This window comes from Dreissena polymorpha, chromosome 11 (genome assembly GCF_020536995.1).
Source record: "Dreissena polymorpha isolate Duluth1 chromosome 11, UMN_Dpol_1.0, whole genome shotgun sequence".
Lineage (NCBI taxonomy): Eukaryota > Metazoa > Mollusca > Bivalvia > Myida > Dreissenidae > Dreissena > Dreissena polymorpha.
Window position 1 is genome coordinate 70,609,719 of NC_068365.1, and position 14,520 is coordinate 70,624,238.

At 36.6% G+C, this 14,520-nt stretch overlaps 1 protein-coding gene and 1 pseudogene across 4 annotated transcripts; both read right to left on the reverse strand.

Moving 5' to 3' along the window:
- Positions 1 to 563: 563 nt before the first annotated feature.
- LOC127850473 (sialate O-acetylesterase-like) lies at positions 564 to 10,506 on the reverse strand. Of its 4 annotated transcripts, XM_052383548.1 has the most exons (8): positions 10,371 to 10,506; positions 6,952 to 8,723; positions 6,402 to 6,543; positions 5,098 to 5,233; positions 3,047 to 3,169; positions 1,846 to 2,000; positions 1,254 to 1,394; positions 564 to 847 (listed from the first exon to the last, which is right to left on the reverse strand). In XM_052383548.1, the coding sequence occupies exons 4-8, from the start codon at positions 5,098 to 5,100 to the stop codon at positions 796 to 798; spliced, it is 474 nt and encodes a 157-aa protein (XP_052239508.1). In that variant the 5' UTR covers positions 5,101 to 5,233; positions 6,402 to 6,543; positions 6,952 to 8,723; positions 10,371 to 10,506; the 3' UTR covers positions 564 to 795. The 4 variants fall into 4 exon arrangements, with proteins under 4 accessions (XP_052239508.1, XP_052239507.1, XP_052239506.1 ...); XM_052383547.1 differs by lacking the exons at positions 3,047 to 3,169; positions 10,371 to 10,506 and having other exon boundaries at positions 1,254 to 1,365; positions 6,952 to 7,174; XM_052383546.1 differs by lacking the exons at positions 3,047 to 3,169; positions 10,371 to 10,506 and having other exon boundaries at positions 564 to 1,365; positions 6,952 to 7,169.
- On the reverse strand, positions 10,351 to 14,374 carry LOC127849923 (sialate O-acetylesterase-like; annotated as a pseudogene).
- Positions 14,375 to 14,520: the final 146 nt, after the last annotated feature.

The window sequence follows — 14,520 nt, forward strand, 5'->3', positions numbered from 1 at the left end:
CAGCGGAGAATTCCGGAGATAGTCGATGTATCAAGATTGCGGAATTCCGGGGATAGTCGATGTACCAAGATTGCGGTTATATAAAAGTTTCGGACACCACTCGATCCGGCTTTGAAAGGACGCGATGCCATAACAAGACCGCGAAATATCTCTCATTCAAAGATGCCATTGATAAATCATTGCATACTTAGTCATGTTCAAGGTCGGGAAGTTTTAAAAATAATTTTACAAAAAGTTTTAGTTGAAATTAATGTGGAAATGTGATTTTTTAATTGGAGTAAGGTCGTGTTTTTACAATCACTAGTTGATCATATCCACAGTCATTTGTCTTATTCAAATTGTTTTAATCTAAGATCTCAAGCATGAAATCGTTTTTCATACCTTGTCATGACATCCAACTAGACATCATCGTTTGTGATATCGTAACCACTCTCTTAAATAATTACTACCGGTAGTCAGTCTCTCATTCTAACAGGCTATGTGTACATATGCAAACATGTTTAATGATTTTTTGTATAACTCAACAAACAATCACACGACTGCAAATACCACAAAACAAAAACTATGTAATGTTAATATATTTGTGTAATTCGTCATTGTATTACAATTTAAAGGGTCTGTTTCTTAAGAAGCTCGGCGCTGGGAGGTCGTTATCCCGGCCGTAAACGGCGCACATTTTAAAGTTGCACGGACTCATTTCCCACGCGTATCTGACTGAGGTGACAACAGTAATTCCATGGCACCCGGACGCACTGATGGTGACTGTTGTGTCGTCATGGGAGACTATGGGTGCCTCTACGAAGAGGTTCGTTGTACAGTTGTGGTCCCCAACGTGTCCGCAACAAATCTAAGATAATAGAAAATAATTAGACAACCTATTGTTTCGAACAAGGCTGAAACTGTCACATGAGGTGCAAGAGAACAAACACGACTGCTTTAAAACCTAAACCAAATTTAATTAATCGTGCCGTTGCTAAAGCAATGTTGCAACTTTTGTGCTGTGTTAGCAATATAATGCATGGCCAATAACAGAATATATTTTCTGGCATATTCTACAGTTCTTGACGTTCATATTTCATTGGGAGCTAACGCTTATATTAATACCTAAAAACTACATGTTATCCCTACAGACTTGCACAGTCGTTTCTTTCTTGGTTATAACGAACATATTTTTTGAGTTTCGGTGTTGTTATATTTCTGCCTCAAAGCCGTGGTTGACCCGGACCGCGATGGGTTTGTTTCCGTTATCGTACTCGATAATCACGCCAGATCCTCCTGTGGTAATCCGGGTTGGGAATGGCCCCTGGAAATCCAGACCCTGTTCACCGTAGGCCACAGCCCTTCCTGCCAAAGCGAGGCGCTCCGCTATGTCGTACATGTAACGGGGATGATTTCTTCAAAGAATTAGTCGAAAACTTATCATATAATCTCAAGGCAATTATACAATTACGTTTATATGTGCTGCCTTATAGTCGTCAATTTAGGGGAAAATCTGGCGAAGACAGGTATAAAAACGAATACAAACTCACCAACCACGCGATATGACCGTTCCCAGCCATAGTTTATAAAAATCAATGCTGCTTTTACAGCCGACGTGACGGCGTGACGACAATCGAATCAAATATTCTTATATACTTTTATTATAAATATCTTTAATTAGTTATTGTACTCATGTTTCGCCGTGAGCCATGTTTATTATGACATATTATCTTTAAAAAAATATTAATATGAATTTCTGTTCACAAAGTGTACCACGTAATAAAAGGACAATTCTTAATAAAGGAGAATAAAACTTGTCATTAGTCCTACCGATGCGGCATTGACATTGCAGCGAAGATAACTTACGAGCCGTAGTGCGAAAGGAGATCCGGCAAATCCATTGCAACTGACATAAACACATCCGGTAGAGAAGGGTTCGGGACGTAGCCGTAACCACCCGTCTGCCACCACCTCAAATCCGGCCACCCAGAATGTATGGTTTGATTTAGATCTGGTGCCAGCTAGCAAAACACAAAAGAAAATAATTTAATCTTTAATCGTTATTTTGTACGGGTTTAGTATCAAAACCCGATATTCGGATATTCATATCCGGTATCAAATAACGTTTACCTGATCAATACACTGTGTCTTGTTCTGAGAAAACTGGGCTTAATTCATGTGCGTAAAGTGTCGTCCCAGATTAGCCTGTGCAGTTCGCACAGGCTAATCAGGGACGACACTTTCCGCTTTTATGGTATTTTTAGTTTCAAGGAAGTCCCTCCTTACGAAAATCAAGTTTAGGCGGAAAGGGTCGTCCTTGATTAGCCTGTGCGAACTGCACAGGCTAATCTGGGACGACACTTTACGCACATGTATTATGCCCAGTTTTATCAGAACGAGACACCACTATTTTACATGCAAATTGATTCCTAAATAAGACTATTAGCATCAGAGTACCATAAAATGCGATTGTACTGGCGTTTACCTACTTTATATTACAAATTGTATGTTGCTTTAATCAGAAGATAAGTCTTCGTTTACGAAAATGTATCATATCCCATGCGATACATATGATAGTTTTGCTTCATTTAAAGCGACATGTTCCCAGACTGATCATTCTTTCATGTACATCACAGATTCAAATCGTGAAAGAATTCGCGTCTATAACCGAGCGAAAAAACAATCTGGACGTGTACTATAAATACACACGTTTTAATTAGCTGTGTTGCAAAGACAATTATATGGCGTACATTATTCGAAACTTGGAATTTGGAATGTTTGTTTTGTTGCCGTTAAATGTACAGACTGCACGTGGATCATTTACACACATTAACTCGATTTGTAAAATTGAATATCTGATTGACCGAGTACGACGTTACTTTATCTATCAGTCTTCGAATCCAGGTCAAAGCAAGTTTTCTTTTGATTTGTAATACATGTATATATCTTTCTAAATGCATTGATAAATTCGTTTCCTTAAATATGACAAGTTAAGACGTTGAAATGCATACTCCAAACTATAAAACACTCTGTTCAAATGTTCCCCTTATGACCAAGCTATATTAACCTGAACAAAGCCAAATGGAAGTTTGGCAGTAGCATTTTGATGCGATTTTGATTTAGCCCTCCAGTCGTTGATCAAACTGACATTGATAATCAGCAGCACGACCTGAGCGCGCGTTGGTTTCCCCTGTATCGGAAAAGTATAAGGAACGGAGAGTAATATGCATGGATGGACCTAGATACATAGTATAGGGAACGGAGAGTAATATGCATGGATGGACCTAGATACATAGTATAGGGAACGGAGAGAAATATGCATGAATGGACCTAGATACATAGTATAGGGAACGGAGAGTAATATGCATGAACAGATCAAGATTCATAGTATAGGGAACGGAGAGTAATAGCACGGATGGACATAGATACATAGTATAGGGAACGGAGAGTAATATGCATGGATGGACCAAGATACATAGTATAGGGAACGGAGAGTAATATGCATGGATGGACCTAGATACATAGTATAGGGAACGGAGAGTAATATTCATGTATGGACCATTATTCATAGTATAGGGAACGGAGAGTAATATGCATGAATGGACCAAGATACATAATATAGGGAACGGAGAGTAATATGCATGAATGGACCAAGATACATAATATAGGGAACGGAGAGTAATATGCATGAATGGACCAAGATACATAGTATAGGGAACGGAGAGTAATATGCATGGATGGACCTAGATACATAGTATAGGGAACGGAGAGTAATAGCACGGATGGACCTAGATACATAGTATAGGGAACGGAGATTAATATGCATGGATGGACCTAGATACATAGTATATGGAACGGAGAGTAATATGCATGAATGGACCTAGATACATAGTATAGGGAACGGAGAGTAATATGCATGAATGGACCTAGATACATAGTATAGGGAACGGAGAGTAATATGCATGGATGGACCTAGATACATAGTATAGGGAACGGAGAGTAATATGCATGAATGGACCTAGATACATAGTATAGGGAACGGAGAGTAATATGCATGGATGGACCTAGATACATAGTATAGGGAACGGAGAGTAATATGCATGGATGGACCTAGATACATAGTATATGGAACGGAGAGTAATATGCATGAATGGACCTAGATACATAGTATAGGGAACGGAGAGTAATATGCATGAATGGACCTAGATACATAGTATAGGGAACGGAGAGTAATATGCATGAATGGACCTAGATACATAGTATAGGGAACGGAGAGTAATATGCATGAATGGACCTAGATACATTTTTGTCTTCGAAAACAAACTAAAACGTAGTCAAATCTGTGTTCTTTTGTTCAATGGTGAATTCAATTCTTTACAGAAACGAATACATCAGTCATGGCTGCACCAATTATGTTTATTGTAATATATGCATGCGAAAGTACAAACATGCCAATTATAAATATGTCCAAAAGTTATTAGAAAACTTATAGTCATTCAACAGGATCTACAACATGCCCTTCTTAGCAACACTCAGTTACGTCAGTAAACCTATATATTGTTCTGAACAAATCTCTAAGTATGATTATGCTATTCTTCCTATGGAGGTATATATTTAAATATTTTTTCGTCTCCGCTTTCCTGTAGCATTTATGGGGAGTAACAGCGAGTCTGAATGCATACTACCGATGCAAATTATGTGCCTTGTCTGCGATCGATGTTATGCTTGACATCCCGAACTAACATTTCTCATTCGTTCACAAATGATTTCGTTCTACTGATAAAAAGTCACGCTTTTACTCAAAAAGTAAACACAAAGATTTGTTGTACGAAGTGTGCATGAAGATAATATTTATTCTATAAATATTTGAAGTGATATTGTGTTTAATGATTAAAAGCGTAGAACGTTCTTAAAACCATTTACAAAGCATATAATAAAATAGCGTGTGTTTTTTTCCGGTGTAATAGCGCTAATACCATAACTGGAATGGGAGACTACTGCGCGTGCATGAAAAATTAATTATCTCCCTTTTCGGACATGATACCAAATGTGTTATAACAATGACAACAAACTTTTTCCTCTAGTTTTGACTTGATGACAGATTATTTAATTACCTACCATTTTCCGGATGTTGCCAGCTTCCACCAATGTGTGGCTCCCTTTGTGTTTGATTAGATGCAAACGTCTTCACCTTGAAAATTCTCATCCCATTGATAGCTTGGGCCTCTGATATGGTTGTTGACATGTTCTCCAACTTAAAAATGTGAGTAGACGTTTAGGAGGGGCGGATGACGGTTCCGTTTGCAAAATAAACCATGGGTATGCATGCGAAATATACAGAAAAGAAACATAGCATAGACATATGTCAACGTATTACAGGGCAACATATTGTATGGTTATATGGAAAGTGTAAAAACAACGACAAAACAAAATGAAAATAAAAGAAAGTCGTGAATCCAACAACCCAAAATAGATAAATATCTTTCAAAACTAAATTGGCGTCAAAATTAAAATTGAAGTGTCCTCGCCTGACATTATTTTACCCTTGCTTATACACTAACGGAAAATATGACTTGTAACATGACTGTTGAAACCCCACATTTGTATGTTCCTACTTAATGACAAAGATAACAATGATTGAATGTTTGCAATCTTTAAAATATAACAATATGCGCCATTCTATTCTCAGCCCTTTTTTCCGCCTCAATAACATACATACAAAGGGAAACCATTGTTACCCTTCGGTGGGTAATCATTGTTTACCCTTGTGGCGGTTCTCTATCGCCCATTATGGCATTCTGTACATTACTTGTATGTTTACATTTACCTTTATGTTTTGTTTTTATATGAATGTACATATTTTATACACTATTTTGTTTGTATTACATTCATTGATCTAGGGCATCTAGTTTTAAATGCCCTCACTTTTATGGCATTTGTAATAAATGCCTTTTTTCAATCTCAATACTGTGTTGGTTGTTTTTTTCATGCCAAACTAGTTTCAATCGGACCAATATGACTCGCATTTTGGAACAATACATAAAACCAAGTTTATGCACACATAAAGTTTTTTATGTCATTGTGATAATTTTTCTTGTTTAGTAGAAGTTCTCTTTAATACCTTTGTTAACATGCTTAACTAGTGCAGTGTTACCTTGCACGCTTAGGTATCAGCCAATCATTGTATATTTCAAAGTCATGTGATATGTTTATCCAGTAAGATAAGCCAAACTTTCAACGATAGATGTGGTCTGGTAACATAGAACTCTTCATTAAATCTTATCTGCGGCATTTCTTTTCCTACATCTAACGTACGTGTACGTAGGACTAGTAAACTTCCTATCTCAAGAAAGGTGTTAATTGGTTTACTGACTACCGTAATAAGTAACCAACCAACCAAACACAAACAATTAAGTCTGAACCTTTGGGCATTGCTGGAACCAACAGTCGCCATTGTGAGTGTGTATCAACGGTGGCGGAACAGACGTTTTTACCGTCAATAAATACATCTACTCTGTGATGTACTGTCCCCAGTCCCCAGATGTTGGCCCGTTTTGGAGCCATCTGAAGTAACATGTGGCTCTCGTAATAGTTGGCAAAGCGTAGAGGGAAGCCATTTAAATCCAAAAGCCGGCAGCACAATATGGTATATGATTTTTTAACGTGATGTTGATTGACAGTTTATTATGTTACGATCATATATTGCACTGGTATAAATTAATTGTAAACATGTCACGATATAGCCAACTGTTTTCTTAGAGCAGAGAAAATTATCTACCAAAATATAAGCATATCGTATCGAAACTTTAAAAAAAATCAAGCGCAAAGATTACAGCAAACAAGCATATAGGATACATCATAGGGCATCAAACTTTTAATTCCCAAATTACACCTACTGAAACAAGACAGGCCTATTGATCATAATATACAATGATATTTTAATAAAAAGTTTATAAATGTTAATATACGAACCACATTTCCCAACAAGTATGAGCGTGACTATCAAAATATCTAATTTGATCATCATGTTACTGTTCGATTTTCTGAAGGAATGAAGAGACCAGTAGTAGTATAAGACTTTGATTTGTTTGATAAGATAACCTTTTGATAACCTTGGTAAACGTGTACGATTTAGCACAATTCAACAAGTGAAAAATTCAATTAAGCTTATACATATAAGATCAATTCCATATAGGCCTATAGGGACGTTCGATGACCTAGATCGCTGTAAGGGAAAGGAGTTCACATGAATATTTTGCGAAACGAGAGGCATTCCTAAACCGTATATTGTTGGATCAGAACCATTTTCGTTAAAAGCAAAGGAAATTGTGGTGAAAAGGGCAGATTAAATGCTTTGTGTATGTTTATAGTTTATTGAAAAAAACACACACCAAAACTGCTGACCAATTCTAAAACTGTTGTGTTAAGTCCACCTTGCTTGTTTTATCAATTTAAAGTGTCAGTATCTTGACCATGACCAAACAGGCTCCGAGTGCAAGGACAAGCTAGTTCTGCACATAACCTAGAGATAAAGTTTACTAATATTAACTTAAGTTACCGTTACTGTACTACTAAGTTGCATTGAAATATCATTGTTGCCGTCGCAATTCGTAGTGTTAGAAAGAATATGTTCCGTACAGTAAAGTGTATGACGGTTAAAGCTTAGCTACATAATGTAAGTATTTTTGTTTGATTTTTTCAAAGTAAATAGATCTTTGTATGTTCATGTAATGTGTTATGTTAACGTGTTCATGTCAGTTATTACATTGAAGAGATCGACGAATAGATCTACAGATATTATCAAGGTTATACCGTAGACACATGCGTTTGTTCGTATGCACTCGTTAAATATATAAATGCATGGTTAGGTTGTTTTATATTTTACATACATTCATAAAACCCCACTCCTGATCCGTGATTTGTCATTTTTTTTAATTAAAAAACAATATTGAGCAGTTAAAAACAAATAAGTGATTTTCATTTTTCAATTCATATTTATGACATACTGAGTATTCAATTCATATTTATGACATACTGAGTATATAGACAATTATAAACAGCATTCATAAAAAAATAAACATTCTGAATATTTCGGGGGAAAAATGCCTGAAACGCTCGCACAGCATTAAACATATGGAATATAGCTTTTTGAGCGTTTTCTTTGCTACTTTTTTTTAATTGATCAAACCTATTGCTTAAGTTTACGTTGATTTTGATACGGCAAGTGATTTCACGCTATGAAACAACATTCCGGTTTAACCATGACTTTACATTAATATGAATTTTCCTTGCTGATTTAAAAGCATGTAATCATTTCATACCACGATTGATAAATTTAGTACGTTCGCGAAAGACTGCTTACTACTTACTTACTTACTTACTTCTTAGCTCGTTTCATAAACATATTTCATGAAATGACAACTCGTGTCCGATTTTATATACAGCATTGATGCAGCATGGTTTAAAATTAGAAATAATTGTCGTATTGAATAATAAGAGTAATGCTCAAAGTGTTTAAACATCTCATGCTGCATCTTGGGGAATTCCTTAAACATCTCATGCTGCATCTTCGGGAATTCCTTAAACATCTCATGCTGCATACTGGGGAATTCCAAGAAATTAGTGTTGGCGTCTTTTGAAGAATCCACGTTTGTATCATCAACACAACATCTATAATCGGTGATTTCTTGAAGCCGATGCCCGGATGTGTTCGTGAGTTGGGAAGAAACGAGTAGCAGAGATATCTGAAAATAAAACAGGTTATGAACATGAGCATCTGAACATTATACTGTATACAGCATATCTTTGTTAAATTCCAATTATTCACTTACTATCTCCCTAATCAGGATTACTAAGAAATATATTTTTATCAGCAGCGATGTTACATTTGCGTAGTCAACACACATTTTTTATAAAACGTGTTTTTTTACTGTTTTCAACTGACGGGCTGTAATGCAGTAACGTTTGTTTTTCACTTTTCTGTTTTCAGTGTTTTTGTTTACTTGTTTAACTAAACATATTGCATATTCTTTTTCTTGATTCTACTTTTTTTTTTAAATGTGTATTTACATTTCAAGTTGTAAATTTATTAATTAAAACAGGAAATGTAAAAATACCAACACGCTAGATGTTCAACTATTTACAAATTAATTTAGTTGAATTTATTTAACTTCGAGTGCAAGGCCATCATCTAAGCTACCTACATATATAATTACAGCACAATACCTTCGCCCAAAATGAATTCATTGAGCGAAACCAAATTTCCTATTTTTTGGTAACAATGCCAATGACCCAACTAGACTCAACATGCATTTCCACGCATGGTCTGCATTAAAGGGTTTTTCAGTAAATGTCGTTTATTGATAAATTTAAAGATCGGATCAAGAATACAATTAAAGAACCCTCAACTGGGCTCGAACCACTGACCCCTGGATTAAAAGTCTATCGCTTAGACCACTCGGCCCCTCGCGCTCATACAATGAGTGATGTATTTTATACTTTATATAAGCAATCCTCGTATTATCCCAAAAAATAACGACAACAATAGAACTCTCCAAATTATTCAATCGTTTCGCGTTGCAACGATTTTTAATTTCAGGTTTTTAAATCGTCAAAACATGTATGTAAGGGATATTTTAGAGGATGGTTAATATTCAGTATTACTGTTTCCTCACACATATCATAACTGGAACGAAAAATTGCGAATCTGAAACAATTTTTAATAACTTTGTCAATTTACCTCAACGTGAAAAGGCCCCTTTAAGGCTGTTTACGTATACGTGATGTCAACCGTTCAAGGCTACACACCAGCACACACCAGTCCGAAAAAGGGGTAAATATCACTCATATAATGTAACCGGTTATATCTCTGAATCACGTGAGGATTCCGGAGATTGTCGATGCATCATGCATGCGGGTTATTATAATAAATCGGACCCTATTCGATCCGGGCACTGAAATGACGTTATGCCTTATAAGGACCGCGAAACATCTGTCGTCCAGAGACGCCATTGATAAATCAGGGCATACTTCGTCCTGTTCAACGTCGGTACGTTTTATACATATTTTTACTCAAAGTTTTAGTTGAAATTTATGGGAAAATATAATTGGTCGTGTTAATACAATCACTAGTTTATTATATCCCCAATCATTCGTCTTATGTAACTTTTTATAATCGAACATCATACGCAGGACATAGCTTTTATTATACCAGGTCAAGAACATCCAACTTGTGAAATCGTGACCAGTCTCTGAAATAATTACCAGTCAGTCGCTCATACTAACAGGCTTATTAAGTGTACACGTGCATGTACAAGTGATTTAACAATGCAATCAAGCAATCACATGAGGACACGTATAAACAAACAACAATAATAATAGAATGTTTATACATTTGTGTAATTTGTCGTTGTATTACAATTAAAAGGGTCTGTTTCGCAAGAAGCTCGGCGCTGGGAGGTCGCTATCTCGGCCGTAAACGGCGCACATTTTGAAATTACACGGACTCATTTCCCACGCGTATCTGACTGAGGTGACAACGGTGTTTCCATGGCACCCGGACGCACTGATGGTGACTGTTGTGTCGTCATGGGAGACTATGGGCGCCGCTACGAAGAGGTTCGTTGTACAGTTGTGGTCCCCCACGTGTCCGCAACAAATCTAAGATAATAGAACATAATTAAACAACTAATTGTTTCGAACAATGCTGATAAAATAATATAACTGTCACATTAGGTACAACAGAACAAACACGACTGCTTTAAAGACCTAAACAATATATAATTAATCAAGATGATTAAACCCATTCTACACCATTTGTGTTGTGTTAAAAATATTTGCATGGCAAATAACTTTTTTTTGGCATATTTTTCATTTCGCGACGTTCATATTTAATTGGAAGCCAACGCATACACTAATACAGTAATTTCGTTAATGGTTATGACGAACATATTTCTATAGTTTCGGTGTTGTTATACATGTATGTGTACCTCAAAGCCGCGGTTGACCCGGACCACGATTGGTTTGTTGCCGTTATCGTACTCGATAGTCACGCCGGATCCTCCTGTGGTAATCCGGGTGGGGAAGGGCCCTGATAATCCAGACCCTGTTCCCCGTAGGCCACAGCCCTTCCTGCCAAAGCGAGGCGGTCTGCTACGTCGTACTTGTCACGGGGATGGACTCTTCAAAGCATTTAGTCAAATTCTTATCTCCCAATCAAAAGGCAATTAAACGCTAACGTTTATATATTTGCAGCCTTTGTTATTAATTTAGGTGAAAATTTGGATAAGACCAGTATAAACACGAATAAAAATCACCTCCCAAGCAATTCGACCGTTCTTTGCCACAGTTTATAAAATCATTGCTGCCATTACAGCCCACGTAACGGCGTTACGATAGTCGAATCAAATATTGTTTTATTATAAATATTTTTGATAATTTATTACCCGCTTGTTTCGCAGTAAGCTTTGTTTATAATAACATAATATCTAAAATATGCATTGCTTTTCAGAAACTATTCCACTTTATAAAAGGGACAATCCTTAATATAGAACTTTTCATTAGTCTTACCTCTGGGGAAATGACCTCTACTATGAGATTGCAGCGAAATTAACTCACGAGCCGTAGGGCGAATTGAAATCCGGCAAATCCATTGCCACTGACATAAACACATCCGATAGAGAAGGGTTCGGGACGTAGCCGTAACCTGCCGTTTGTGACCACCGCAAATCCGGCCATCCAGAATGTATGGTTTTGTTTGCATTTGGTGCCAGCTGGCAAAACCCAATGCAACATAAATTTAAACTTTAATTGTTAGTTTGTATGTGGTTATTATCAAAACCCGATATTCGGATATTTGTAACCGGTATCAGAAAACGTTTCACTAATGAATACACGTTTTTTACATGCAAATGGATTCATAATTAAGACTATTTGCATCAAAGTACCATTAAGCCGATTGTATTGGCGTTAACCTGTTTTATATAACGTGTTGCTTTAATAAGAAGAGACGTCTTCGTTTATTATAAAGAAATAAAACAAATGTATAACAATTCATTGTTTATTCGATACTAACGTACTTTTGCTAAATGTAATGAAATTTCTGATTGACCGAGTACGACGTTACTTTATCGATCACGGTTCAAATCCAGGTTAATACACATGTATATCTTTGTTAATGCATTGGTTAATTCGTTTCTTAAAAATGCCAAGTTTAGACGTTTAAATGTTTACTCCAATATACAACACTCGGTTTACACGTTCCCCTGATGACCAAGTTATATTAACCTGAACAAAGCCAAACGGAAGTTTGGCAGTAGCATTTTGGTGCGACGACGCCCGGATTTAGCCCTCCAGTCCGTTGATCATGGCGGTAAACTGACACTGATAAGCCGCAGCATGGCCTGCGTTGGCTTCCCCTGCATCGAAAAGTATAGGGAACGGAGACGAATATGCATGGATAACCTATATATATATTTTGTCTTCGAAAACAAACATACACCGTAGTCAAATATTTTTCGGCGTAGCTGTATTAAGCCAGCTTTTCACCTTACCTACGCTTTGTAAGTTGTCAAATAAAATTCAAATAAAATTTCCCGCGGCAAGGTACGAAGGAATACACTTCATTTATTCCATATATATTGGCTGATTTTAAGTATACGACAAGAAGATTGGAAACATATCCGCGTCTTTGTAACACTGTTTTACTGCTTGAAACAATTGTTATCTCTAATGAAAAGGCTTAATAGATAGAACAGTTTTACACTCAATTCTCGACATCAATACAGTTTGTGCGTGCACCTTTTATTTTCAGAGGCTTGCTTGCGCAAATACGTTTATACTTAAAGGCTATGTTCTCATATTTAGTACTGAATTCCATATTCCTGTCAAGTATAAAGAGCAGTGGAAGCGAGGCCTCACTTTAATGCATTGCATTTCACCCGCGAGGTATCGGGTCAATTCGCGGCCATTGTGTGAATGTCAGCGGCCAGTAAAATAATCGTTATATAATAAAGACGCTATCCGTGAACTTGGTGACCTGGAATTTTCTTTAGACCAGAAATATGTTAAATGAAGATATTCAGCAATATAATTATGGCATGCCAATAATAGATTCTTAATGTGTTTTCAACAATTTATTGATTCATATTATTTTGAATAATTTAACAATAATTATTCCACCATATTGACTAATTTATAAAGCATGAGCGCGATGATTCTCGATACTGTTAATAATCGAATCAAATAGCAATGCCCGACAAACCACTAAAACAGATTTGTTCGAAGAACGCGCCTATAAATACGGATACTTCGCGTGTGGCCGGTTGACTCATATGTTTTAACTTCACTTCCATATTTCTTTTGGTTTTCTGTTTTGTATCTATAGGTTTATGACCAGCAAATGTAATAATGTAAAATAGCCGCGAAAACTCCGCGTAACATCCCGTACTGCGTGTGATGCAGCTAAGAACTGCACAGAAAAGACATTCGCTATCCTTGATCTCATTCATTGAACTCTCAACGCCGTATATCTTTTAAAACAAGATATTTCTTGTTTCAATTGTTTCATGGCGAATTATTTGCTTGACAGAAACAAATGTATCAGTCATGGCTGCACCCTGTATGTTTATTATAATATATGCATGCTAGATTATAAACATGCCAGTAATGGCTGTGTCTAACAAATTATTAGAAAACAAATGCACGTAGTCATTCAACACTATATACAATCTGTCCTTAGCAGCACTCAGTTACGTCCCTAAAACTATATATTTGTCTAACAATATCGCACAGTTTGATATTTACATTCATTCTATCGAGGTCAACATCCACATTTGTTTATCTCCGCGTTCCTATAGGATTTATGGTCAGTGATCCTGATGAATACTACCACTAAAAACTATGTGCATTGTCTGCAATCGATGTTTTGCTTAACATCCGGCACTAAAATTCTCATGCGCTCAAAAATGATTGGGGTCTACCAGTGCACATTAAGGTCATGTTGGTCATTCGGCTATGTCAATCAAATTTCTTTGACGAATACCGGGAAACCGGGGTAAATTTAACCTACTTCGGCTCAACATTAAATATTTTCACCGGAAAGGTCTCAGGGGCATGTCTACACAAAATGTAGTCGTGAAGACTCAGCGATTAACTGTAAATAAACTTATGACTTACACACATATCAAAAATAGCTGTCAAACCAACCTTGGTACCAAATGAAGCCAGTCACTGTCATTGGAGTTATCGGAGCAATCATTGAGTTCCACAGGACGCTGTTGGCATGCGGCGTAGCTCTAATTCCGTAAACCAAAACAAATACAAGTTGTACAAAAAGATGTTTGATTTTACTAAGCCGATTTACCCTATTTTTGACGTCCCTAAGTTTGTTTGGTAGTCAAGTTTCAAGTATTAAATTTGAAAATTAAAATTGTCACAGTTGCTCTTTCGTTCACAATAAAACAACCAACATACATGTATCAACTATGTGAAATTTCAGCTGCACCAGAAGGAAAAAACCCTTATCGCGAGTGTGTGTTTTCT